The sequence below is a fragment of the Malaclemys terrapin genome, chromosome 4 (assembly GCF_027887155.1).
Source record: "Malaclemys terrapin pileata isolate rMalTer1 chromosome 4, rMalTer1.hap1, whole genome shotgun sequence".
Taxonomy (NCBI): domain Eukaryota; kingdom Metazoa; phylum Chordata; order Testudines; family Emydidae; genus Malaclemys; species Malaclemys terrapin.
Window position 1 is genome coordinate 106212369 of NC_071508.1, and position 15999 is coordinate 106228367.

The following is a 15999-nucleotide window of genomic DNA, read 5'->3' on the forward strand; positions in this document are numbered from 1 at the left end:
TGGTGCCTGGAGCCGGCCCTGCCTGTGAAGCAGAGACTCTGAAAAAGATTTGAGGATCATGGTGGATAATCAGCTGAACATGAGCTTCCAGTGAGAGCCAGTGACCAAAAGAGCTAATGCAATCCTGGAATGCATAAAGAGGAGCATCTCGAGTAGGAGTAGAGAGGTTATTTAACCTCTCTATTTGGCATGTGCAACTACTGCTAGAATACTGTGTCCAGTTCTGGTGCCCACAATTCAAGAAAGGATGTTAATAAATTGGAGATGGTTCAGAAAAAAGCCACAATAATTAAAGGATTAGAAAACATGTCTTATAGTCTAGACTCAAGGAGCTCCATCTAAGCTCCCTTAACCTGATCAACAAAAGAGCAGGTTAAGGGGTGACTTGATTACAGTCTAGATGTGTCTGCATTGGGAACAAATATTTACTAATGGCCTCTTCAGAGAATGGTATAACATGATCCAATGGCTGGAAGTTGAAGCTAAACAAATTCAGACTGGAAATAAGGCGTAAATTTATAACAGTGAGAGTCATTAACCATTGGAACAATTTACCCATGGTCATAGTGGATTCTCCATCACTGATAGTTTAAATAAAAATTGGATTTTTTGTACAAATACTCTTGTAATTGTTTTGCAGAAATTTTAAGGCCTGTGCTATGCAGGAGGTCAGACTAGATGATCACAATGGTCCCATCTGGTTCTGGAATCTATGAATTTATTCTGTGCATTTTCAGATTTCACCTGAGATAGATGTCCTTTCCCTCATTTGACAAATGAATCATAGAATATCAGGTTGGAAGGGACCTCAGGAGGTCATCTAGTCCAACCCCCTGCTCAAAGCAGGACCAATCCCCAACTAAATGGCTAAATGGAAACCCAGGGAAGTTGTAATTTGTCTACTAGGAACTGGTGTCTGGCAAATTAGGCATAGGCCTGGGAGTGACGAGATCTGGGTTCTGATACTGTCTTGCTGTGTGACTCTTGGGAATTTTACTTCATCTCTGTGGGGCTCAGTTTTCACATACATAAAATGGATGCTTTGCACCTGAATAGTTGCCTGGATTCTGAAGGCATAAAGTCTGCTAAGACTGGCAACCTGGAGCCACAAGGTGGTCGCTGCCACTTGAAGAGGGCCTATGGCCAGACTGGAGGCAAGTGCATGGATTCAGCTCATCTCATGGGGAGTCCTGGCAGGAATGTATAGCTACTCTCCCCAGGGAGGGCAGGTGTGCAGTCAATGGAACTTGTGCTATTCTGGGAAAAACAAGCAAGCATTAAAACAAAACAGTTTTTTGCTTCTGTGAGATCCTGCAGCCAGAGGCAGATTAAGATAAGATTGATTGGGCCCTGGGCACAAAGAACCCTGCCACCTCCTCACCTCCACCACAGAGCCCCCCCTTCCCCCATAACCCAGCCTCCTGGCCTGGCCGAAAGTCAGGCCATGGTAAGAGCTGCCCACTGAGGCAGGGACACGGGCTGGGGGCTGTTCTCGGGCACCCCAGCTCTTCGCCCAGGGCAGGTGGAAGGTCCGGGGCTCCGCACAGCTGTCCAGGTGGCATAGAAATAAATAATTGAAAATAAATAGTTCAATGCACTAAAAATGTGGCTATCTTAAAGTTGTCATCTTGTCAATATATTGTTTGGTTTTGAATTAATAACCTTGCTGATACTTGTGGCAGTAGATTTGGAGCCTGTAGTTTCAGGTGAGTGAGAATGTGTACACATACTACAACATTATGCCAGATAACTTTGCCTAAGTGCCAAATATTGTAATAGCTGAGACATGAGTATTTTTATTAAAACACTATTGTCTATTGGTAAAGGTTGGAGACTGGGAGTCAGGATTCTTGAGTTCTCAGCAGTGATACTTGATTCACTTTGTGCTTGACTGCAGGCAATTCACTTAACCTCTGTGTTTCACTTGACTATACCCATGTGTAAAACGGGGGGAAGGACAGGGGTTGGAGGGTAGTGGGAGGGAGAGGAGCTCAGGGGGCCTGGGAAGGGGAAGAAGAGGGGCTTGGAGTGCGGAGGGCAGCTCTACACAGGAGGAATATGCTTAGTGCTTATGCTACCACAGCTCCTGCATCTGTCTGACCTGGCCAGCGGGCGGGGCCTCAAGGGGGGAGGAGGAGGAGCAGGCGGCCGGACCCCGGCGGGAGGGAGAGGAGAAGCAGGAGGCAGAGCTGGAGTTACGGTTTGCAGGGACCCCCCAATTGGCTGGGGCTCTGGGGCATAGGCCCATATGGTAATCCGCCACTGCCTGCAGCAAACCGCATTAGCACAAGCAATAAAACCACAGTATTAATGGAGTTAGAACAGTGGTTTTCAAACTTTTCTATATCGTGACCCCATCTTAAAACAAAAAAATTTGAGACCTACCCTCCCAACTAGCCACAAAGCAAGGGTCTGCTGCCTGCGACTCATCCTGAACCTTCCCATGACCCTTTTGGGGGGTTGTACCCCACCCTTGGTTGAAAAAACATGAGTTAGAACATACACACATTATTTTAATTGAGGCAAATTTGAGGAATCCATTTCTTTCTTTACAGACAACAGCATGTTCTACCCTTTTTCTATGTGTGGGGAAAATACTTTAATATAAAATATTTTTGTTTTATCTAGTCCTTGCTTGCTGTGCAGAGAATCACCTAAGGTAATGGTTTGGCTGCTAAGAACTACATCAAATAAAATCCTTTATTTCTCCCTCCCATGATAGGAATGCAGACAATACTTCTGAAGAATACTTATTATTGGTTATCTTTAGTACAATAAGACTGCATTGCCAATGACATATCTGATCCTGGCCAACTTTTTTTTTAACCTTTTCACCATCTTTCAACTGCAGAAGGATGGAGCCAGCCATGTTTTTGAACCAGTCCAGTAAACCTTTGCATTGTAGCAGATAAAACAAGAGACCTTTTTGCAAGTTTAATTTCATATTAAAAGAACTGTCAGAATCTTGGTATGAGAAGCGGCTGGTGAGATTGTGTGCATGGGCAGAGTTGATGATTGCTTCATTAGAACTCTGCACACTTCAAGAACCAAATGCTTTCAAGTTTCTTTAAATGGTATTAGGGAAAAAAATATCCTCGAGGCATTATTTTTAAAGGGGACTTCAAACATTCCCTGAGAAAAAAAATACGACACATTTGAATGCCATGGGGTTCGCAGGGAAAAATCTTTCTCACCAAAGCTGTAAAACTGGAGCCATCTTTTGAGTTTGAGTTAAAATAAGTGTTGGCCACAAATCAAGGTTATTTTTTATATGCAGACTAAGAAAGAATCTGAGGAGCTCCAGATTCCCAGCTTAGACCAGCAATATTTAGATTCTGCAATAGATAATTTAGATAGGAGTTAGTTACATTAGCTAATTTTTAAACTTAACCATGTTTCTTGTTATCCATGGAACTCCGCATACGAGTGAATTCTAAGCCTTGCTAGAAACACAAGAAAATCCTCGGTTCTTAATCTTTTGTATTGTACAGGCCTTCTTTCTACAGTGAGAGTATGTAGTAACCTTATTTTAGAGTGTAGATTTAAAAACAGCTGTGTAGCAAGTGGATGTGTAAGGGTAAATCTGCTCATCTTGAATGCTTCAGCAAATGGTCTGCTCTGGAGGTCATATCAAAGAGATTCTTCTTCCAGCTTAAACCTGTCTTTTCTAAATAGATCTCAACCTGAGCTCATTTAATACATTGATGTCTGGTTTTTTAGTCATTATACTTGCTGTATTACATATCAAAAGGACTCTTGAGAAATTCCCTAGACTTGATCATTCTAATTTCTTATGTATAACTACTCTATATTCACTCTGAGGACTGCTGTATTGTATGCTAAACCATGAATTGTAAAAATTGATCCCTTTGTATGTAGGTTTGTATTAAATTGAGATACTTTATATTTTTCCTGTTTGTTGCCACACTTGGGTTCCTGGTGTCAGTTTGTATTTGGCTGCTTGAGCATATTAAAGTTTTGCTAGTGCTTATGATGTTCTTGCCAAGAGCGCTCTTGCAGCAATCTGCACTAGAACAGTCTTTGTGCCAATTACTTCAAAAAATATTCTTTTTTAAAACCAATTTTTCATGGCTACTATTTCAGGTTGCAGTGTGGTGATTTCAATTTTAATTTTTTTCTTTTTCTTTTCATTTTTTTTTTTTTTGTAATGTTGATCTTCTTGAAGTGCTTATTTGTAGGCTTTGGAATATGAAAAAGTACTGCACTGCTGACAGGCTGAGTTGTTATTAAGACATCTAAATAGGAAAAGGGTTCAAAGGTATTAAAAATAAAACCTGGCATGTCGCATTACTAACAGCACACACATATTCAAAGAATACTTTTTAATAGTGGAATGTTTGGTCTTCTATTTATGGTTTTGATCATGAAATTGAATAGTTTTATAATCCCAGCTGTAGTAGGCATGATTACAAAATGTTGTGATGTATGATCCCATGAAAAAATATGTATATTAGATTCCCATAGATAGTTTATGCTATATGGCTGATTTCTTTAATAGCAACACTATATCACTTTCTATTGAGACGAAACCAGGATGTTTTACAAGTCCAATTAATACAAAATCACACCAAAGGAAAGAGAACTTACATTGCTGTGACAATGAATTATAATGTATTTCACAATGAAAAGGATGAAGTCTATTCTTCACAAGAGGGTGGAGAACTGGACTATTTCAGGCAAAGGGAAAACCAGGTCTCTTGATCCTGCAACTGTTATTCACACAAATAGCCTCAGTGCAGGATTGGACCTCAGATCTAATTCTGAGATGCAAACAATAAATATAATAAGAATATATGTGTATAACAGTATACTATGCAGATAAACAATGAAAGCTAATATATTATCCTATAATAAAACAATGCAGATGCTGTTACGAAATAGAATGAAAAGTCAGCATTAAAATAGGGCTTTTTTATATTATATTAAATCTATTACTATATACAATTTTGATGTCAAAATATATTATTATTAATTATTCTTAAACTACCTCTGCTCTGCTGTTCATTTCCCAGACCTTTATGACTTTTCCCATTTAAAAACAGCCCATTACTTTTACAATGGCAGCTTTAAGAATTGTTTCTTTATTACACTCTGGGCCCAATTCTTTACTCACATTGAGAAGGAGTAGCTTAATCTTCTGGTATTCCCATTCATCCAAATATGACCACACAGAGGAAGGAACTTCTCAATGTGAAAGAGGAGGGCAGTGTCAGGCCCTTAATCATTTTATTCATAGGATTTTCAGCATTACCCCCCATATATTTTATTATAATAAGCAACTGTGGTGTGCCTGGTTAAATTAATAATCAAAGGTGTTAAAGGGTGATTCTTTTATCCATTTTTCCACATGGGCAGTGTTTTATTGGGTTAAAAGCCTGGATTTCTTATCTCTGTAGGTTAATTATTGATGTAAATTCTTCTTTATCACAATAAATTCATCTGCATTTCCTTTAGGAAAGTCTACAGGTCAAATTCTGGCTAAGGCAGGGGAAGTGGCATAAAAGCAGACTTGTAGGCCAATTGCTCCTCTTCCTCCACTAGTAAAGTTCACCCTCTTGCAGTGGAACCTGTATCATTCCAGGGGAATTCATTGGGGGAATTCTTGTGTAGGGGCCGGGGACATGTCCAGAGTAACCACTGCTGTTCAGATGCATTAATATGTCTCGTGTGTAGATGGGAAGTGCTGTATAATATCTCCAAGGATGAAGTAGTGGCCACCATGCCTTTAATTATCCCAGAGGGGTGTGTGAGTTACTGAAAGGAGAGGGAAGTAACTGTAGTGTCTCAGAAACCACTGTGTGATAAATGTTGACTTTTTAAACACAAAATACGCCCTGAGTCCAGATGTGTTAACAATTTCATTTTAAACCCATTTTTTGTTTTCCGAGTGAGTTTGGCAGGTGTATATGAAGGGATTGCAGCTACTAAAGAAGACTCTGAACTAAAAAAAATATGTATCTGTTAAGTATACTATATGTCCTACTTGAAATCGGACTTGTGCTTCAATGGGCCCTGAAGGCCACAACTTTTATGGTTGATAGATAAGGCTCACTCAGTATTCAGTTTGAATAACATTAATAGTGAGCTTGCTGCACCCAGTTGCTAAGCTAGTTGTATAGGTTCATGGACTACCTGCCTGTCCTGTCCTGTCCCATTATATATGTGTGTGTGTGTGAGAGAGAGAGAGAAGAAATATTTATATATATTAAGAAAAACACAAGACAGCTGGCCACAAATAGCAGGAAAGGGTGGAATGATCTTTAGGTTTCTGGTTCTGTGAGCTTTCTTTTACCGGTCTCAGGACAAACAGTCATATCAGTTACAAAGGCACTGTAGTCCTCTGTGTCCATTCAGGTCAGGAAAGGGCTTTACTACTTATATAAAATGTTTAGTAAATAGTTATGTGATTATTTAAAAATAAGTGTTAATTTTTAAAAAAAGAATAAAGAGACATTTAATTATAATTTTGTAAAAATATTCTGTGGTTTACTTCAGTGGCTCAAAATAAGTGTTCATAGTTTGAAAGAATTCCATGTCCCTGGCGTACAAAAGATAGAGTATCACTATTTGAATGAGCAAAATATCAGCACTTGTGCACACACTAATTAACTGTGTGTTAATTGGATAAATGCATGTGTTGGTTGACTGGTGAGACACCGAAGTAGCCATGTGCATGTGCATTTAGCCGTTTTATATACACAGCTACCTATCTTTGCACACAAATAGGGGTGCACAATAGCTCTGCACATTTTTCATACATGATCCTCATGAGAAAATTTGGTTCTAAATGATCACATGAATACCCAGAAGTTAACACCCCGTTAAGACAAATAGCTTGAGTTGACATTTCTGTCAAAGGGCTGGTTTAAATCTGATGGCAAACCAGGACAGTGATTTACATATGGACCAAAAGACATAATTTGTAACTTTCTTTTTAATGGAAGTTTAAGTTTTTGAAGAACATAGGAAAATCTGAAAGGTGAAATTCACAGATTTTTCATGCCTGCAGGTTTTTATTGCCCTGGGTAATACATGTCCTTACTCCTTACATCACATATATGTGAAAAATAATAGACATAATATTTAAAGATGTCTTTTGATAAAGAAAATCTTTCCATCTCTAGAGGTGAGATTTAGCTCTAAAGTACGATGAGCAAGTTCCAGATGTATTTTTCAATTACTGGGCTTTCCTTTCCTTAAGTATTGACAGAGGGAAGGTTTTATCAAGGTCTTTGTGATGTGCTTGTTTATAATGAGTAGACATTAGTAGAGCACATCTAAGTGCTTATTGCTAACAGATGACTAAGAGGAGCATATGGCAGGGAAAAGAAATATATATTTGTCCAAGCATACTCATCATCAATTGTGTTTACATGTAGTTACAACATCTTGTACATCCATTTTTGTATCAGAGAAAAAAAAACAAAAGCGAAGCAATGTTTTTTTTAAATATGTGAGTGTCAGGTAGAGTTAATTTAGAATACTTTTTAACAAGAGAATTCCATTTTTTAGTGCAGATTTTAATAGGTTTTTTTTTTTTACTGCTTCATCTTGACGCCTTTACAACATTATACTTCTTATACTCGTTATACATTAACAGTCCTACTGTTATGAAATGTTTTTTGGTTCACACACCCGTGCCTTTAAATAGAAGTTTAATAGGACTGGATGACACCATGAGCAATAATAGAGATGGGATGAATTTATGCACTAACCTGTGTTTAAGGTCAAATGCAGATCAGGTCACAAGCGAGGCTCTGTTTGGCAGGCTTATAGGCCCCTCAGATCAGAATCACCAAACAGTTTGCAGCATCTTCTAACGGTCTCTGATCAAAACAGATTCTGGACTAGAGACCTGATCCAATTACCACTGACGTTAATGGGAGTCTTACCATTAACTTCAGTGCACCCCATTAACTTGGGAGGTGCACCAACAGAGTTTTGGGGGAAGCTGCACAGTGGTTAATGTAAATAAGTTTTGTTAGGCTAGGTTTACACTGCAATCAGAAATGTGATTTGCAGCATGGGTCAGCATACCTGCATGGCTAAGATAGCAGTAAAGATGCAGCAGTACGGGTTGCACAAGCCTGTCTGGGGACGTACAAAACAGTTTATATTTCCACTTAATGTTCATTAAAGTTATAGTACTTTGTATAGGACGTTATGATCTGCTGCTATGGGATTGATCGGACATGAGGGAGGTAATTAACCCAAAAAATTCTACCAGTTCTAATGCTAGTTCCGTTGAATCAGTGTTAAAAATGGTGACAGGCACAATATAGATAAGGCTCTGACAGCTAAAACTAGTATTACGGCCAATTAGATTTGTTACAGAATGGGTTTGACTAAAGTGGAGATAGAAGATGTTTCAGCCATGAGAACTTTGCTTGAACTGGAGTTCCCACCTCTTTTAATACTGATTCAATTGATTCTATGAACACGTGTCAGAACTGACAGGAATTTGTTGCAGATTTTCCCAACGCAACAGCCAAAATTCAAAAGCAGACCTGACCTCCCCCAAAATTTGAAGCTGTTTCTTATACTCATACTGAGGACATGGTTCAATCCATGAGTTAGAGACCAGTTGCATGGCTTGAATCCAATTACAAACTTTCCCAGAGTTCAGCAGTGCTTGAGTATAGCGGAGTTAGCTTTGGGCACTCCTTAGTGATGGTGATACAAACTCAGAGCTGCAGTTTCACTGAAAGATCAAGGAAAAACTGGATACCAATTTAATAAGCACTTGTTCAAAAACAAATCTTTTTGACATTTAGCAATGAATGACATGGAGTATTCCAAAAATAGGTGTGGGAAATAAAAAATGAATCTTAAGTAAGATGTATCTCAAAGTTCCCCCCAAGTGCCAATGCCAACTTCAAACATTTTAGCATAGGCATTTCTAAAAAAAAAAAAAAAAAAAAAAAAAAAAAATGCACTTAGCCTAGTACATTGAGCATAGGATTATTTTTTACGTTGTTTCTGGTTTCATTAAAAAGCAACATTTTTTCCAAGCATTTACAGATTTGTGTTTCTGCAGTAAGCTGAAGTTGCATGATAAAGTGAGAGAGATAATGGTAAATAAGCATATGTGTAAGCCTAGCTAGAAGGAGCAAAGTATGCTATTTGTATCCCTCTTGTGAAGTAAATCCTGTTTCTTTTAGCTATTTCTTCATTATTTAATAAGGTCTTGCAAAAACTGTATGTTTGAAATGGTATTTTTGCATCCCTGCTTCTAGGAATGTCTTCAAATATTCACCAAATAGTTTGCCCCCTGAAGGTGCATTAAGTATGAATTTAGGTAATAATTACCTCAGATGTGGAAGATCATAAATCTACAACTGAAATGGACAAAACCACAAGATAATCGTCCTCCCCATTCAGAACTACCTCATTGACTGTGGTCACAAATGTAAAATATTGGATAAAAGAGAGATTTTTAAAGATTTTGAATAAAAAAAAATTCAAGCTTTAATTCATTGGTCTATTAGCTTTAATGAGATTTAATTTTGGGTGCACTACATGGTTTAAGAGATTGCCAGTGGAACAGAGTCTTTTACCACTCACTCACCACTAACAATAGCTCTCCTATCAGTAGTGACCAAACGCTGCAGACTGTTATCTTATCTTTGTGAAATGAGTTTCAGTTCCCAGTGGATATGTATCCACACCATCACAGTTGGCACATGTTGGCATCTTTGTTGGCACTCTCAGTAGAGATGCTGAGGGCTGAATGCACCATGGAGTCTGAACTCTCTGTCCTCGAGGCCTTCTTTCCAGGCTGATATTGAGATGCTGTCAGGGTAAAAGGTGTGGACAGTTTGCACTGCCACTGCCCATGATGTCCCTGTTGTGCGAATATAGGCCTGTAGTCTCCCAAGCTGCCAATCTGATACCTGTCACAAGTACTATTCATTTTAATTTTTTTTCAAAGCACATCATTTTATTTGTCCACAGTAAGGCTTCTAAGGCAGTTGAGTCAGAAATTATAGGTCAGTCCTTTCCCATAGTTTCATAATCATTCAGCTTCAGCAAGCAGCACTGAGTTGCAATCTCAAATGGAGCAGTTGGATCTCCTGGGTATATTTTGCTTAGTGTTCATCGTGTAAATAGGGGAAAGAAAACCTCTGCCTCTCATTCAGCTCCAAAAGTTCTCAGCACATGCACAGTGCATTAAGCTAAATCACTGCTTGACTAGTAACTCTGCAGCTGTAAAATGCTTGGTGTCTGTGCAGAGAACCCATTCAAGGCGCCTCTGTTGAACCCATTGATCACTTGCATGCTCATGCTTCTTGTATTGCCAACCACAAAGAAGTAATTCAAGGATGTAAGTAGTGTCTCTAAGATGTAGATGACTGGCAATTCAATTAAATGGGTCCTGGAAAAGTTTCAAAACTGCTGCTCCTTTTGTCTCACATTTTAATCTCCAAATGTTTTAAAATTAGTCTTCCCTTCCTACCCTCATTACTTCAGTTTTATATCTCTTACTTCATTCCCTTGATTTTCTAATTTGTCCTTTCTTTCTTTCTTTCTTTCTTTGAAAAAAAAATCAATAACACAGAAGTTCTGAGTTTTAGATTTGATAAATTGAAACATTTGGCTATTATGTACTTTTCTTCTTTCTTGCCATGAGGACATTTAGGACATGTTGACAGCCAATATTAATAAGCTTAACACTGATCCTGGCAGTTACTAAATATAATTTTTGATGGAGTTAAGTGCTCTTTAGAATAACAATGTTGTCCTTTAAAAAAGATGATGTCACATTTGCATCATGAATTGACTGGGGTTTCTTTTATTCTTTTTATTTTGCAGGTGATCCATATAACAGGCCGGTTACGACTGAGAGTGTCACTGTCCCACGGGCGGACAGTCCCTAGCCAAATCATGGGGCTTGTAGTTGTGGCTCATGCTTTGCCACCTCCTACAATCAATGAAGTCAGAATCGACTGCCACATGTTTGTTACTCGCGTAAATATGGACCTCAATATCATTTACTGTGAAAATAGGTACAGCATTTCAGCTCTCGTTTTTCAGTGTTGCATGTGTACTCTGTATTCCATGGCTTGGTAAACAGTGGAGATCAGACTCCTGGTGCCATATGAGAGCACTAAATTCACTGTCGTCGTTATTAATTATTAAAATCGGAGGAGTGTGAAGGAGATTTTTTAACATTAACATGACAAGGTTCATGATGTCTTTATTTTTGGAAATGAAAAAAAAAAAGGAAACGTACTATTTGAAGTTTAATTCCCCTACATTCCTGAAATACTTTGCAGAAGATGCAGTCTCATTTGAAATTCTATCTCTGCTTATTGGAATGGAGGACTTGGTTGCTAGGAGGGGTCAGATGGAGCAGGTGACAGGTTGGGGGACAATGTCATTGGAAGCAGGAGATGGGGGGATTGTACAATGAGATTAGATGGTGACTTGCATTGCAAAGGGAGAAAGGAGTGGAGTGGAAACCGGTTTTGGGTGACAGGTGGAATGAGGGTTTGATGGGGGGGAGACAGATACTTTAGAGAAGTGGAGGAAGGAGCATTGGGGTTCAAAGTGGATCAGGTGCAGTGGGCACCTGGAAATAGGGTCCAGAATAAGGGAAAGAATGGACAGAAGAGCTGAGGAGAAGTTGGCTAGAAGGCAGGGAATAAGAAACTCATAGGCTGGGGATGGAAGGAGCCTAAAGTGTAGAAGGAAAGTTGGGAACAAGCAGAAGAGCTAGCCAAGGACCCATTGACAGGAGGAGCTACCATCAAGAATTGAATTGCCAACAGGATTAATGCAACCCTTTGATGTGATAGCATAATTAGAAGGTTACAATTCTCTAACATAGACTCCAATTCAGGAATTATCTCTATTCTGGACAGCATTTAAGCACATAATTAAGTGCTCTTCTGAAAAGGGATAGACATAAGCATGTGCTTAAGTGCTTTGCTGAATCAGAGCCTTAGGCCTTTTAAAATAAATGTGCAGTTTCAGTTAAGAAATTATCTTATACTATCATGTTCTAAACTATATTTGTAATAATAATAGTACTTTGCAACTAGAAAGCATATTTTATCCAGGCTCTCAAAGCACTTTACAAGGATGGGAGATATTATCTTAATTTTTTAAACTGGGAACACTGAGCCACAGAAAGCAATTTGCTCAAGGTTACGTAGAGAGTTAATGGCAAAATTAGGGTTAGAATGCTGGCTTCCTGCCTGCAAGTACACTGCACTAACTTCTAGATTATGTAGTGTAATCTAGCAGTTAGCACAGATAGTTTAGGGGATTAGGAGTAGTATACAGATGGAACCTTTTGCCATAGTCATTGGCTTGAATCTGACCTATCTTGATAGTGATGGAAAGTCATTACCATTTGACAGCTCTCCAGTGGCCTCTGTGAAATGAGTTGTTGGTATCAGTCCAGTTCCTAATGAATAGGTCTCCTCTTCACAAAATCACCCCCCAGTTATTGGTACCTTTGTTGGCAGCCTCAACAAAGGAGCCAAGAATTGAATGGATGTGGAAAATGAACTACCCTTTCAGGTCAGGTCTGAGATGAATTGGCTGGGCAGTATTTGGAAGATTTAATCTTCCTCTGCTGTCAATCTAGCATTTTGTATGAGTACTAAATTGTTTTTAAAAAATTAAACAATTTTTTAAAAAACTTTCCAGTATCGCTGTATCATCATATAGCAGTAAGGCCTTAAGATTCCTGTGAGAGGAACCTGTGAAAAACCTAAGATAGATAACAAATAGTCCAGGCACTGAGCACTGATTGAGGATTGGTGACCACCTGGGAAAAGCTGATAGCTAAAGGTGTAGTGGAGCCATTAAACTTAGCTGGTCATTATTCCCCAGGAAGTGCCTTGTGCTGAGGATGTTATTGCTATTATAAGGTGAACAGAGAGAGAACTTTATCAAGTAACTTTTTTCTATTTGCTGATGGTGTTTATTTTGAATGCTAGGACATAGCATTTATGCGATGTCACTAAAATTAATGATGAGGCATCTGCATTTTGTGCCTCTTCACGGGACAGCAGAGAATGAGGTCCACTAGGTTAGCAGAAGCGTCACTGATGGAACTGTGGGAAAAATGTTGGTAGCTTACTTGCACAGCAGAAGTTCCACTGGTGGACATTAGGGATAGTGGTACCACAGCAAATGCCATATGGAAAGTGGATGTTGCCTGCAGGGACAGCAGGAAGTGGAAACACCATTGCTAGACATTGGGAAGCCAGTAGCAACCTGTCTAGTCAGGAGGCTAGCCATTCATTGAGGCAACCCGCTGAGGCATCAGGAAGCAGGAAGTCCTCTTCTGGGGCTAAAGAAAGGGGCAGTGACAGCACCACCAGTGGGGCTACAGAAAACAGAAGCACTCAATCCTGAATATGTGGAGTAGGCTGCTAGTGCCCCACTGGTGGTGTCATGGGGGAAGCAGGAGCAGCACAGCTGTGGCTGTAGAAAAAAATTGGCAGCATGCTTGGGGGTAGCAATAAGCACTATTTGAATAGCTTCATGGAGGTTAGTGACAGCTGGCTGGGGAGTGTGAAGTGGAAGTGCCGTTACTTAAGCTGAATTGGATGGTCACAGTAGATCACTGGATCAGAAGAGGTGAGAAGCACTACTCCTGCTTTTGCAGGGATTCTTTTGTGAGCCTGCTTTGAGAAGCAGGAAGCAGGCGTGACTTTACTCAAGTCTTGGCCTATTCCTCTCTTCTTAGTGAAAAGATTTGAATGAAGATCCCTGATCCACAGCAGAACCAGGTGCATAGTTATTTCCCCCCCCCCATTATGAAACAAGATCAATTAACTAATATATTGGGCATTTTTAAAGCATTTACATTTTATTCTGTAGCTAGTTAGCCAGCTTTGCAACAGGGTTTCATTTATTTTTAGGATTACTTTTAAATCTTCACAACTACATAACCAAAAAATAGGGAGACCTATTTTAAAACTTTGGTGTCTAAGATGAGATACCTAAATCTACAGTTAGGCACCAAATAAGTGGGCACGATTTTCAGAGGTGCTGAGCATCCACTTCTCCTCTTGACTTAAATGTTCTTGTTCCTATTCTAAAAGTGTGTTGCCATGCAGGTGACATTACCGCTTTTATAGAGTTTATGCCCCAAAAGAATATTTGCCATACACACAAGACTAAGCCAAACTCATACTGTACATGGGTGTGTTTGGGTGGTGGTTTGGGTGGAGGTGTCTCACTTCTGGGTCCTGTAAAAGCCATACTCAAAAGGTCTTGCAAAAGTCATATGATGGGGAATTAATTTGCAGGTTGTCAAGTATCAGCGGGGTAGCCATGTTAGTCTGGATCTGTAAAAAGCAACAAAGAGTCCTGTGGCACCTTATAGACTAACAGATGTATTGGAGCATAAGTTTTCGTGGTTGCATGCGTCTGACGAAGCGGGTATTCACCCACGAAAGCTTATGCTCCAATACATCTGTTAGTCTATAAGGTGCCACAGGACTCTTTGTTGCAATTTGCAGGTTATTTCCCTATTTAGATTTGCATTATTTATTGGTGAAATAAGAATATAAACCTATGAAAATTCAGAAGCTTTGGTCAAAATTTTCAAACTTGGATGACATCTAAATCTATATTTAGGCACCTAAATAAAAGTGACCTAATTCTTAGGTACTGAGCTGACATCCAGCTCCTATTTACTTCAGTATGAGTTGTGGATACCTGTATGAAAATCAGATCACTTTTATTTAGGTGCCTAAATATAGATTTAGATGTCTAATCTAGGCAACCAAGTAGAACATCATGGTCATTGCTTTTACCTTCTTAAGGGTCAAATGCTGGGGAAAAAATCAAAGCTTGTGTAAAGAGTTTACTTCTGGAGAGCAAACATCAAGGGCTGAATCTTCATCCTGAACTGGTCAGGATGCCTGCACAACCACAGCTACTAACACAATGGTCACAGTGAGAAGTAGCATAAGAACATAAGAACGGCCAAACTGGTTCAGACCAAAGGTCCATCAAGCCCAGAATCCTGTCCTCTGACAGTGGCCAATGGCAGGTGCCCCAAAGGGAATGAACAGATAGGTTATCATCAAGTGATCCATGGCCTGTCACCCAATCCCAGCTTCTGGCAAACAGAGGCTAGGGACACCATTCCTGCCCATCCTGGATAATAGCCATTGATGGACCTACCTCTTCCATGTATCTATCTAGCTCCCTTTTGAACCCCATTACAGTATTGGCCTTCAAAACACCCTCTGGCAAGGAGTTCCAGAGGTTGACAGTGCATTGCATGAAAAAATACTTTCTTGTGTTTGTTTTAAACTTGCTACCTATTAATTTCATTTGGTGGTATCTTGCTCTTGTATTATGAGAAGGAGTAAATAACACTTCCTTATTTACTTTCTCTATACCACTCATGATTTTATAGACCTCTATCATATCCCCCCTTAGTCGCCTCTTTTCCAAGCTGAAAAGTCCCAGTGCATACACATGGCATGATACTCCCCTAGTGTGGGGTTTTGTCTCTATGGATCTGCGTGTTTCACCGATCTACCAACATTCCCTAAGGATCTGCAGAAATAGTTTCCTGTATGGAGCATCCTTTACTAGGACTCAAGCCTACTTAATAATGAGCATTCTGGCTCTAAGCCAGCAAAGCACTTAAGCATTGAATGCTGTGGGACTCTCCATGAGCTTAAAGTTAAGCATAAACTTACAGGGTTTATGGGATCAGGGCAAGTGTACTCAGCACTTGGTAGAATCAAGTCCCTACTTCTCAATCAGCTGCTATTTTTAGCTGTCAAGAAACAAACTGCCCATAGGGGTTGGAGTGCCATGGGATTTGGCCCTAAATTAATAAATTAAGCAGCATAATATAAAGTTATTTTTCAGTGGTTTAGTAATGCAACAATATTTATATCCCAGCTTTGATTTGTGTATGATTTCCATAACAAAATCATTCTCATTCATGTAATCACAAAATTGATTTACTTTGATGGCCTATCTCTTAGTTCT

General features: G+C 39.4%; 1 protein-coding gene across 6 annotated transcripts in view; it reads left to right on the top strand.

Moving 5' to 3' along the window:
* Positions 1 to 15999, top strand: part of NPAS3 (neuronal PAS domain protein 3) — an 821267-nt gene that overhangs the window by 767938 nt on the left and 37330 nt on the right. For all 6 annotated transcript variants that reach the window (XM_054028282.1, XM_054028283.1, XM_054028280.1 and 3 more), the window contains one exon: positions 10834 to 11027. In XM_054028282.1, the coding sequence (XP_053884257.1) occupies positions 10834 to 11027 (194 nt within the window). The remainder of the gene's footprint in view (positions 1 to 10833; positions 11028 to 15999) is intronic.